Source organism: Achroia grisella, unplaced genomic scaffold (genome assembly GCF_030625045.1).
Source record: "Achroia grisella isolate CSIRO2021 unplaced genomic scaffold, CSIRO_AGI_Agris_v1 utg702, whole genome shotgun sequence".
Classification (NCBI taxonomy): Eukaryota; Metazoa; Arthropoda; class Insecta; order Lepidoptera; family Pyralidae; genus Achroia; species Achroia grisella.
The window spans coordinates 2,725,238-2,738,970 of NW_026712999.1; the positions used below are offsets into that span (position 1 = coordinate 2,725,238).

Sequence of the window (13,733 nt, forward strand, 5' to 3'; positions counted from 1 at the left end):
ATACTGCCTTACTTCCGATGGTCGCCGGTTCATGAGTATAAAAGTTCATAAACATTTGAATTCATGAGTATGATTGTTTGTATCGTAAACACCTAGAGTGTTTTCTATGTATAATATATATGTTTTTACGAAAAAAAAAATCTATGTATTTGTATCAGTTAACTAGCATCCATTACACAAGCTTTAGCTAGCTTAACTTGGGTCTCGATGGCGATGTGTGAATTGTCCTGAGATTATTGTTATATATATTATGTTTGAATTGACTATCCAATGATGGTAGCACCGAAAACAAAATTAATGTGAACCACGGCGGTCAGTCCTCCTGCTACGACTCGCTACGCACATGTATGCATGCTATGTAAATATTTGAATTCAATATGTATAATGAATTTGCTTTGCTTCGATCCCGTTGTTTCAAATATACTCCGTCAAATGTCCAATCACCACTACACATAGCTGATAATACCTCTGCCTACCTCATCTGGTATAACAACCCTGAAGGTGTATAATATTATTATAATGTTACAAAGTTCAGCTTTATTGAAAATTTGATAAAGGGCGACAGTGTCAAGTTGTTGTCGTTGTGTTTATTTGCTTTTGGAATATTAATTAATTCTTTAGGAAACGAGAAGCCTTGTTATTCAAGAATGACGGAGTGGATTCGTGAATTAATTACAGTCCAGTAATAAGTGCAATGTTTTATTTCTGTTATTATTTATTAAGTCTTGAAACAAATTAGAAAGAAAGGATCGTGAGTCTGTGTAGCTGTTAATAAAGTTAATACTAATATATTGTTTTTCTTTAAGTGATTAAAATGGAAAACCATTTGGCAGTCTATATATTGGGAAGTACAGTAACTAACCTTCGCCTACCATTGATGGATATAGAAACACCTATGGATACCATGAATACCACTACGGATACCAGGTTCAGATGGATCGCCCGTTACTGCTCATATGTTACTATTTTTTTTTTGTGGATGATAATGGAATGTTGCACCCGCCTGCGCTAACGGTTTACACTGGCGGGGCACCAGTGGAGGATGATAAGATGACCATGAGGTCAGGTCAGTTAGCCCATCGTGACAAATTCACCAGGAATTTAACACGATGGTTTCCAGGGGGAACCGCGTGGAGGTCGACGTGACATGGTACATTGCTAGCAATGGGGTTATCAATCCACATTACTAACAATCACCTTCCACCCCATATGTTACTATTACGAAAGACTATTATATCATGTCTCTTATCCTGTAATTTTACTGCCTTTTCTCACCCTACATCTGGAACTCAGCTTACAAAGTAAGCTGTTTGCTTTGCTGATATAGGTAAGACTGACATGCGCACGCAGACAACTTTTTATAAAGTTTATCGTGTCTGTTTATTAGTGGTTAGGCTTTTCCCGGGTGTTCGTAACTTTGTGGGTTTTATGTGGGTTTATCATAGTATATCATTCTGGAAAAGTACCTTCCAAACACTGAAAAATTGTTTCAATTCGTTGCCGTGGTGCCGAGATTACTTTTCGGATAACAAAATTCGCTCTTTATAATATTGTATGCCTGTATTTCTCTTTATAATATTAGTATAGAATTAAGATGCTAACGGGATTCATTACATATAATATACATAATATAAAATTATATATATATATATATTACACTGATATTTGAGAGACAATAATATTTGAATACAAGTCGCTGTTCGTGGTGTGTTACAATTGCAATTTAATTTGCCTTAGGACTAAAATTTATTTATTTATTCAAAAACTATTTTTAATCGTGTGAAATACCTTTACGTAACATCTGAAATAACACCATAGTAAGTGAAAAAGAAATCCCATTTAGTCAGTTTTATATTTAAATACTACTAATTACCCTTGGATTTTCCCGCTTGATTTGAGCAAACATAAATCGTACTAAAAATTTCATGCTTCTAGACCTATTTTTAATAAGGCTTTATGTTACCTGCCTGAATTTTATTAGGTTACATAAAACAAGAAACTGAAACCGCTATATATTAAATGTTAGGTCTAAATTTAGAATGTTTTTTTTATTGTACTTTTGTGTACCTGTCACCTTATTTGGACATTTAGTAGTTTGTTGGATTCTCATCATGGAATTCTCGGTATATGTCATACACATCTTACTTTACTTTCATTAATTTGATTAACTTCTGAGAAATTTTTCTTTTTTATCTGCTACCAGTTTGGCTAACTTTCATTCAATTTAGAATGTTTAAATGCTGTTTGTTTTATAAAAAAAAATATTACAGTATTTTTTTATATAAGAGGTAATATTTGAATTATGTAAATCATCACCGTGGGTGCCTCGGTCTCATCTATTTTATCCGCCAAGTAGCCTGCTTGGTAAGCCGTTTCAGTCATAGGATTTATTAGGCCGACTAGGCAAATTAAATTACAGGACAAGAAAGGAGTCCTCTAGAAACTTATGGCATAAGTGCTATCAAGGGTCTCACATGATAACGTGATGTCCATAGTGATGTTCATAAGAATAGGCGATGGATACATCTGTCAGCTTGTTTCTAATCACATAAAAATAAAATACATAGCGCCGTAGTCTAATGATTTATAACCCAGACTTAATAAGGCCATGGATATGGATGTAGCTAACACCAAAAATCTTTGTGTAATAATTTATATTTCTGTAGACAAAATTAATCTCTGAGATGACGGTAGGCTCGCCTCCTGGCATATGGTGTAAAAATATACTTAAAGGAATATGAGCATGTCAAGCCAGGAGTTCCCTATAACGTCGCCATGTGTATTCCTTTGATTTCCACAGAATAACAGGCCTATAGTTATATTATTATAATACAGCTACTAGAGTATACTTATATATCTAAAAGTACAAATAAGACACTGTCTCTGAAACTGACGACGTGACGCAACTTGTAGACTACATAGAAATTACATTTAGTAGTCCGGAAAAAGCTGAATTAAAACTCTTAACGAACTTCTCGAGTCTAGATTATTATAGTACGAATGAAAAAGGAACAGTTTCTTGTTGTTATTTTCCAATTTATAAAAGTTAATTCTAAAACAAACAACAAAAAAGTTACAAACTTATTTCTTTGACGGCTGAACGCGAAGTACTTTTGATAGTATTAAATTAGTAAAGTTGAATTATAGCCTTTGGAGTAGATGTTTTCTAGAGTTGAGAATCGGTCAATGTGAAGGAAAGAACTATGATACCTACCCGAATGCAAAATGTACTTATAATCGGCAATAAAAAGTTAGATAAGGCTGTCACATTAGTCACTGACATGGAGGTGTGACACTTGAGTCTTCTGGAATAGGAGGATCAGCGAATGTTATAGAGAACAATGCTCCATTGATAGCTTATATATATAGCAAGTGCGCCATTCCATCATCTACCACAAAAAATATTATTATTATAAATTATTATTATTATTTTATTATATTTATTATATATGAATGTATCCGCAGAAAACCAGCGTCGTGGCACCCCGTCACGACATATGCTGAGCGGAGACCTATTTGGTACTGTAAAATTAATATAAAATATTAATATAAAAATGTAAATTAAAATTTAAAAATTATTTTCAGTGTACCAAATAAACAATTTTCTTTCTTTCTTTTCTTTCAAAAACGTTCTCTGTTATGCCAGTTTATTTGCAATTTCAGTTACATAAAAAACGTAAACGTAATCATTCGTGTATGTAACACTGGCGATTCATTAACCTATCATCTCGAGTCGAGCGTACATGGGCCGTGGTGCGCATGAGGGAAGATATACATACATATATTCCCGGCGCAGATGCCGCGTAGTAAAGACGTGGTGCTGTGGCTAACGTGCCGATATAATGGCGATCACAACTTATTTACTAGGAGATATAAGAAGACTTAAATAACAAACACTATGAGTATCGACTAATTTTTGTGTTCCTATCAGTTTGCACATCCTTCCACCCTTTTTTTAATCTTTATATTATTTTGGTACTCTTTTTTAATGTCACTATTAAGTTTATTATGAATCCTTATAATACAAATATATGCGCATAATTATTTCTCGTATTTTACGACGCGAAGACGATTATGTGGTTAAAAAGTGCTCAAGATATCAAATTTGACCATAGGTAGGGGCAGGCCACGCGCCACTTGGTGGAACAGCAGATGGACCAGGACAACCTTACTATACAGATAACCCAGAACAGAGTTCTGTGGCGTCGAATTTGAAACAATAAAGAATGTTTGTATTGTATTTTGTTGTTATATTAATAATGATTAATATAAAATCATATAGACTCACCAACGACATTCAGCTGAAACGCCAATGACATTTTTGGCTCTGTATTCACTTGGCACTCGTAAATGCCCGCGTCTCTCTCTTGCGGAAACTTAATTTGTAACGTCCAGTTTTCAGATTTGTCTGGTCTTATAACCTGTTGAAGACAAATATTAATTTAGACATAGAATTTGTACAGTTGAATAAAAATAAAATTAATCATATATAGCCTTTCCTCCTTATTATCTCATTATCTAGGGTGCACTATGTCAACTTCTTTCACTTATCCCTATCGGCCTTCATATCTTACCTTACTCCCTTTTATATATATCTTTCATATAATCCATACATCGTTATATCACTTTCCATCCATACACGTTAATGTTAAATACTTTTTTTAACTCATAGTAAATAAAATTAATAGAAAATAAAATACCATGTCGACTGTACAGAAAGCTACTAGTACTAGTAAAAGTTGTAGCAGTAGTACTTTGATCAAGTCTATCTCACCTATTTAAGCTATCAAAAGCCTTACCTTGTGAATGTGTTTATTGGTATCATCCGGTGTCAAGAGTAAGATAGCTAACACAGCTATATTCACATTATAAGGTTCTCAAGTATAATACCTTAGACCTCATGTATGGAAACGCGTAAGACATCATGAGTTAACGTGATGTTAGTGGTACTTTTTATCTGTCTACGGCTAAGCAAAAAGAATACTTATGAAAATATACATATAGGCGATTGCTGCTACTTTAAATTTGTTAGTTCTTGTACCATAACCCAATCGCATAAAAAATATGTCTCATCGGTTGACCTATTAATATCACTGGAAAACATCTTGATTTATTCCCGGCGAATAGATTCTGCTTTGGGCCATTTCATCAACATCAGAAAAAAATATACTGATATATAAATTAAGTACTAGCATTACCTGTGACTTTGTTTGCATAAATTTTCAACCCTTATTTCAATCCCTTCTACATTATTTTTAAGATAAAATATAGCCTATATCCGTCCTGGTGATACAATCTATCTTCATTATAAATTTTATTAGGATGCGTCCGGCCCTTTGCTTTTAAAAGGCACTTAACTACGAGACAGCCAGACGGACGGACGCACTTTCGCATTTATAATATTAATATTGAGTTTAATACTTTGTACCAAAATAAATTACATTGTGTACTTATGTACTTAATATGTATTTATGTTTTGGACATTCGTAAATTAGACGAGATGATAGAAACAGAACGAAAAATAAAATCTTCAAACGGTTCACAAAATAGGCTTTTAAAAAAAATAATATACGTCTAACAATGTACTTATATCTATTATTATAACAAGAACAAATATTTATATAAATACAGAATATAAAAAAAGTTATGAAATAAATTTCTTTCTCTACATATATAAGGAAAATATACCTGAAATCTCTGGTCTGATGTGTAAGTTAATATACCCGCTGTTAGTATATGTAAATCTCTTTTTCTTATCCACGATACCTGAAACAAACAAAAATCATTATTGTGCAATCTTACTAATAATAAAGAGCAAGAGCAAGCAATAGTACACATCGATTTTAAAATAGCGCGTAATATTTCAGATAACGTAATGTAATTTATGAAATACTTGGAATGATACAAACAATAATATTATAGGAGCCTTGAAAACGTCATTTACCATAAATCTATTTCTTTAATAAAATTGTAATGTCAAACATGCTGATGGCCCACTTCAATATAAGGGTAAGATTTAGACAATTATAATATCTGAGTAGTGACTATTAGATATTTTGCTTCTTAGACAAAGCCTTAGGTATAATCTAAATATAAAATAATCTTTGCATAAAAATAGTTAACCGTTGTCCGCAAGATACAGGCCTGACCTAGTTTGGGGACTACTGATAATAGAAAGAAAATTCTATTATAGTAAATAACTGTAAATCTATATATAAATGTAAATGTTAATCTATATATACATATATAAAAAAATAAATAAAATTATGCTAGCACCAAAATTATGTTAGTGACATGTTATATTTTAGGCATGTTACATTACTGATTATGTGTGCACTCATAATCGGTAACCATTCTCTAAATCAGTGAACAGTATTACGAATATTACGTGATTACATATCGCCCACGATGCTATTTCAGACGAATAGATTTTATGCCTCATATTGCATAATTTCACTTTGTTATCTCGACTCTTCTACCGAAACACAAATTAAAAGCCTCGATTAAGCAATTACGTCATTATGACGGCCTCGGTGGTCGAGCGGTTTAGCACACCGCTTTATTTCCGATGATTGCGGGTGCGATTACTCGCACGGTACAAATATTTGTATTCATGAGTATGTTGTAGCGGTCTGGGTGTTTTCTATGTGTATTATATATGTATTCACAAAAAAAAATGTATTTATGTCAGTTGTCTAGTACAAATAACACAAGCTTTGCTTAGCGTAGACTAGATAGCGCTGTGCAAATTGTTCAGGGACATTATTATTATTCTTATCCATTGCGCCCCTCGACCGATTTTACCTCCATGGCTCGTACTCCAAAGTCACCAATTTTAGTGTCGTTTGTAGACATAAATATAAGATATTAATGGAATAATTTCTATGTATGTTATTTTCTATGTATTATTTCTGAATCTATGGCACCACTCCAAATGTATCATTATCATTAGCCACAGCTAATTCATTTATCACGACTAAGAATGTTCAGTATTCACTAAGTAGGCTGAATATGAGTAATTTGCAAACCTAATTTGTATGTATGTTATTTATTAAGTATACGGCTACAACCTCAGAGGCTATATAAATAGGAATTGATGAATACATTTATACGTTACTATTGGTAAACAATCTGATGTAATTTGACATATTCATATAGATCAGTGGTTTCCAACCTTTTTTCGTTAGGGGACATTTGATTTCTTTGTTGTTACTTAGGACCGCAAGATTCTGCATATATGTTACAAGTAGTCAACAATAAAACATTTATTGATATATAACATATATTATTGGGGGAAAGAGGATTGTTAGTAATGTGGACTGATGATGTTATCTACCATGTCAAGTTGACCACCACGTGGTTCTCCCTGGAAACCATCGTGATAAATTCTTGGTGAATTTGTCACGATGGACTAACTGACCTGACTTAATGTTCATTTTATCATTCTTTACTAGTGCCCCGCCAGCGCAAAGCATTAGCACAAGTGGGTGCACCATTCCACTATCATCCATAAAAAAACATATATTATCATTGTTAAGGAACAGTACTAAGCTTAAATGATAAATCATACCTTCTCTTTCATGTATGTAAATATTTATACAATTATTGTAAATGATAAAAATGTACACAAACTAAAACTAGAGTGTTAATCTTCGCTATATTTTAAATCACCAATTTTGTTTCGTTATACTAAATTTATAGCAACAGTTTTGCTTGCTGTTAGCTGAATTAAATACACAAATTTGATGTTTTACTTTGTATTAAGTTACCTGCGCTGTACCCACGTTTTTGACTAAAGTACACGAATATATTATCATATATATAAGACATGACGTCACGGGACCGTCTATTTCAGAGAGAAAAGTCGACGTCTGTCCGTCAGGATGGGAAATAAAATGTTGGAAGTAAATAGATAGAGTAAAAGTATAATTTAATTAATGGATTTATATTATTTTGAATAATACCGCTAAAATTAGCATTTGTAAGACCACTAATATTCTGTGCGAAAATATGATCACCGCTACTGAAAGCGTTACGACCTTCTTTATTGGTGATAAAATTCTGACTGTTATTGAATCTACTCCCATTGCGACACGTGTTTTGCCCTTGAACGAGACGTATACTTTAGAAGCTCAGTGTTCAGTTTTCAGTGATCAAACTACGACTAACGAAACAAAATTGGGTTTCGAAGCTATAAGTTTGAGTTCTATTCATTACCTGATAACGCATCCAAACCTAACTAATGAAATAGATTTCCACAAAGTGCTACCAAATTCGATACAAAGTAAAATGTCTCTTTTTTCTTATAAGAGGTAACCCATGACAGTTCAAGACCCGTTCAGCAAAGTTTTGGGTTTATCATAAGCCTTATGAGTAGATTAAAAAAAAAAGTGATGACTATTGAAAACTATTTCAATGTATGTTTATTTGAATAAGTTTTCTATTCTATTCTACTTTATCTGTTTATATTGGAACACAGATTACAAATAAGCCGCTTGGTGAGATAGGGTTACAAATAAATAATGTATATTAATACTTTTGTACTGTGTCACATTTAAAATTTAACTAGGGTTACCATTCACAATCTAGACTACAACTGTAATCCGCACTGAACGGACTGGAATACGTTTCTATCTATAAGCTTCGATCGATTAATTACAGGATGGTGCTCGTATAATTTAAAGGGAAAACGTGTTATACATACGTGTATACATATATATAGTAATTTAGGTGTAGGCTTAATAATAGTTAGACTAACCACCGGTTATAAATATCAATTTGTGGTCAGTCCTCCTCATCAAATAGTTATAGTTTCACATGGAAACAAGAGCAAATAAATAATTATATTAATACCTGAAGCAAAAACTTTACAGTAGGGAAAATATATAATATAAAAAATTTGACGAACGTCAAATTTTTATATAACCGCTTATGAACATAAGCGGCTAAAATGTCCTACATGAATATTAGATTTTTCGTATTTTGAATTTTGTACCCTTTTCTAAGAAAATTGCGCAATTGAAGGATTATGAAATTTCCCATACTTATACTTTATATAGAGAAGGAGTACATAATGATAATATTTTTAGAAAATTATTCCTAAAAAATACAATCAGTCAATAATAAAAACATTACACATAGTACCATGTATTTAACACACACGGATATATGTTTTTTTGTATATTGTTAAATTCTGTGGTAAATTGAAAATAGATTAATATTATTTGTCTATAGTCTAACTGAACGTCGAACACAAAAAGTTTTATAGCAGTAATCTAGTTTAGTCTAATTAGATCTTAACAATGTTTAAATTTATCATTTAAATTAATTATGATCAAATTTCGGCCACTGGGTGACCACTAATAATATATAGAGTAAGTGCAAGTAGATATGTAGTAGGTATGAGTTGTCTGTAGGTCCCTTAATTTCATAGTCATATTCCATCATCAGCTCATATCATATGGCTAATATAATTCCATGGGTATCATCATGTGATGCACATGGGATTCTATTAGAGAAATAAGTTAAGAGTGCTGTTTAAGGTTTTGTATTTTTTTTATTTACCATTTTTCTTATTGTATTCTATGTGCAAAATAAAGAGTTTATTAATTTTTCGTTTTACAGTGTTTCAGCTTTTGCTGGTTTTTTTTTTAATTAATATTATTAAGTATATAGCCGACTGTTGCCACTTACTAGCCAGTTTCAATGCCTCTTCCAGTTACATAAAACTTATAAAGATTCGGATATTAAATTTCGACCGAAAGAATAGAATAAAGGCAATAATAGGAGGCAGATTACACTCAATGACTTTGAAACTAGAGTAATGGATATCTCGGTTCAATAATCTCAAATTGCCTACAGCCAAGACTCTAGTGGCGTGAGTTATTTTCTTTAATGTTATCTAAACTTCTGTCATTCCATTTAGGGAAATATCTGGTGTTTTTTTAGAATACTTTAGTCGTTGTGTGGTGATCGTAACACTTTGTTTGCCAATAAGCAACTTCAACTTGGCAACTTGGCAAGCCTACTGCCAAGGAAGTTTCGTCATTGGAAAGTCAGTTAATATATATTGTTGGACATTTTTTTAGGTTCGGCTAGATTTGACGTTACAACCTAAGTATTTAAGTCGGGTCTTCAACTACTCGACTACAACATACTCATAGTATTGGATCCTGTACACAGGTACGGGATCCAATACTATGAGTAATAACTAATAAAAAATAGAAGTGGACTATATTTTATAAAAGGAAAGGAAATTTTGAAAGAAGGAAAAATACGATTTCGCTTAGAAAGAATGCCTTCCAAACTCCGAACACTCCAAAGTAAAGCTAAGTAACATCAAACGCTCAGCTTTGCTCACCTCCTGATGTGTAGTATATAGTTTAATACCGAAATACTCTAAAGTGTAGATTTATTATTAAAAATAAAATTATTCCATTATTTTAGTGTCAATACAATAAATTCTGAGCATCTTTCGTATAACAGTTCCAATTTTAAATATATTATTTTTTTGTAAAATTAAGTGGCCATTTGTTTCTTCTTAGTGGCCAGTTATGGCAAATGCCCTTTTCCTTTATAAACGAACCAAGAAACTGAGAAGAAAGTGTCCAAAAAACAGAACATAGAGTATACTTTAATTCCATTTAATCATAGACTACAGAAGAAATACTGGAAGTTTGTTAAGGAATAGAATAACATAAAAACTTGAGGTAATCCTATAAGTATAACTCCACCGTTGTGAAATCGTACACTCCAATTCGTTTTTGTTATTGGCATCTGTTTGTTTTGTAGAAAACCATTAGTTAATGCTATTTGAAATAGAACTTTTGGAAAGGGAGGAAAGTTTCACGTAAGTTTGTCTGTGTGTTAAGTACTCGTATATCATCTTAGAATCGGAACACGGGATGTTTTCTTGCAAGCTTAAATAAACTAATGCGAGTGTTAGCAATAATGAATGATGCTAAAGTTTATTTGCTGTTCTTGTTGAGTTCTGTGAGAAACAGACACTAGAGATAACTATCGACTATGGATTCGTTTGCATTTTTTCACTTTGCGTTTTTGTTGCTATTCTCCAAAAATTTTTTTTAGAAGAAATACTGAAGCAAAGTTTTAATAGCTCATACAGCTATGACGTGCTCGTTATTCAATCGCGGCTACGTGCTGTGCAATATTGTAAATCTGTGGCGGATTTTGTTTTAATCTGAAAAATAAAAAGACTACAGAAATTCTTCTTCTACCAACGTAATATTTGTTGTATTATTCATTGTGAATTGATTGACTTAATTATATGTCAATTTTCATTTCTGTTACTAACTTTTAATACATTATATTATGCATACAAATCATAAAGTTTGGTCTCAATACCTCCACCCTTGTATTAATACTGGCCATACTAAGAGTTTAGTGGCTAAAACTTTCATACAGTGTTCATAATTTTCTCAGTACATGAATGCATGCATGTATATGAGAACATAAAGCTTAATTACTATAACCCGCAACTCGTCTTCACAAACTATCAAGCCCAATTTTTCCTCTTTCCAGATTATTTTTTAAGATAATAATAACCTGTATATGTCTTATCCGTCAAACAGGAATTGGTCTTCAACCGTTCCATAGTCGTGCACTCGCCAGCTGTGGCTAACAGCATTTAAGTAGTCCTAAAAAAGGTCATTTAGATAGGCAGACAAGCACACTATCGCATTTTCATAAATATTATAAGTAGGTGCTCGTGGAGATCTTTGGGGGAGGCCTATGTCCAGCAGTGGACGTCTCCCGGGCTGCAATGATGATGTTGATGATATAAGTAGGTATGTAACACTGGATTGAGGCACTTTTCAAACAGTATCAAACAAAATAAACCTTTTATGAAGAGGGATTATAGCCATAACGCTATTTACCAATTCAATAGTCGATCAAAACTCTGTTCGAAGCTTTATATATATCCGTCATAGTCGTGAACGGGTGCAGTTATGGGGACTGGTCTGTTCGGGTTACGAATGCTGGTGGTCACTCTATTATAATTCTATAATCTATCCCACATTTGAATTTAGAAATGAATCTGTATTGTTGTAAATATGTACAACATTTATTTTAATCTTTTAAAATACATGCTGAGTTCTTTGTCAGTTCTTCTCATCTCGACATAATTTAGAACTGACGGTAGATTTGACATAACATAAGCGTCTGTAATAGATTTACATGAATAAAGATATTTTGAATTTCAATTTAATATAATATATCTTAGTTGCAGATTAGTATAACGATAGTTGACGTTGAATATACAGCCAATTTATTCTGATCCGAGATTGCTTGTTCGAAAATAGACTGATCAATACTCCAGCTGTCGCGAGCTTGTTGAAACCCCTAGGGTCATGATTTCGATAACCTAGCCAAATGTATTTGTATCAATGGATATTTTATCTGTACATATATATTAATTAACTGTGGTGTCCGTGGTTTTGTACGTGTGTACATTTGTATATCACCATGATGATGATGATGATAAAATAAAACAAGAAGATTAAATAAACCATGTATAACGCCATCTGTTATACAAAAATTTTATTCGGATAAAATTTTTGTATAAACCTGGATACTATAATGAGGATAGACGTAATCTATCCTTCGTTTTTAAAAAGCACACGAAGTAGCGGGACTCTGCCAGTATTTTATAAATATTCATTATCAATTATCTTAGAAAAGGTCACAGATTAAAATCTCCTGAAATTGAATTATTACTTGTCAGACGTATAAATTTTGTTGTATTTAATAAATTTGGATTGATTACGACGACTCAGACAATTCTTTAACTAAAATATCGAAATTTTTCTAACAATATTGAACTCAAATAGATATTTGCATGAAATCTAGTTTCGCAAATGATTCATTGTCACTTTTTAGATGGACTCTATACTTTAAACTTATATAACGAAATATATTGTAGGTATTTTAAAGATTTAAGAATGTTGCTTAAAATTGAAAAAATACTGATAATTATTTTGTAAAAGAACTCAATTAAGGAAAATTACTTTATAACAAGCAAATAGTGAATCAATACATTTATGTAGAGATTTAAGAACCGTGTTAGATACTTACTGACCAATTATTTTAATATTTATCGTTAAAAATTTTAACTTACATTCTATTTGCTAGTAATAATTTGAATAATAAGCAATATAATCTACTGATTCTATAAAGATTAGAGAAAAAAAAAGACTTTCATAGTTAACGTGCACTATCAAAGAATAAAAATCTCCAAACACTCCAGAGGCACTAGATAACGTTGCATTGTGGACTCATTGCTTCTGGACGTGGACACAGACATATGAATTAAATATATCTACGTATATGTATATTATAAATTACTAACATAGTTTATAATTTGTTTACTAACACAATATGGATGTAATCCGAATTAAAATTAAATAAATAAATAAAATAAATAAATAGTAGAAAGCTCAGTCGCAATTTCCACTTTATATTTCATCAATTACTATAAAGCAGTTAACGAAATTTGATAAGGTTATCTTTATAAATTAGAGAATTTATTCATCCATATATACAGTACGGATAAGTTTTACGACTTCCGTCAAGTACACAGCCACCCGAGTACAGCTAAGGATGCCTTGTAATTTATGAAATTACACTTAAAGTTCTATTGTTAAAACAAATTTTATATTTATAAAGAAAATCTAAGAAAATATTTCAAAGAATATTTGAACGAGGCATTTGTT

At 31.9% G+C, this 13,733-nt stretch overlaps 1 protein-coding gene across 1 annotated transcript in view; it reads right to left on the reverse strand.

Moving 5' to 3' along the window:
* The window catches only part of LOC131850147 (zwei Ig domain protein zig-8-like), a 128,910-nt gene that overhangs the window by 15,791 nt on the left and 99,386 nt on the right, over positions 1 to 13,733 (reverse strand). The window contains exons 4-5 of the mRNA XM_059200320.1: positions 5,689 to 5,766; positions 4,289 to 4,421 (exon numbers count right to left, since the gene is read on the reverse strand). Of these exons, the coding sequence (XP_059056303.1) occupies positions 4,289 to 4,421; positions 5,689 to 5,766 (211 nt within the window). The remainder of the gene's footprint in view (positions 1 to 4,288; positions 4,422 to 5,688; positions 5,767 to 13,733) is intronic.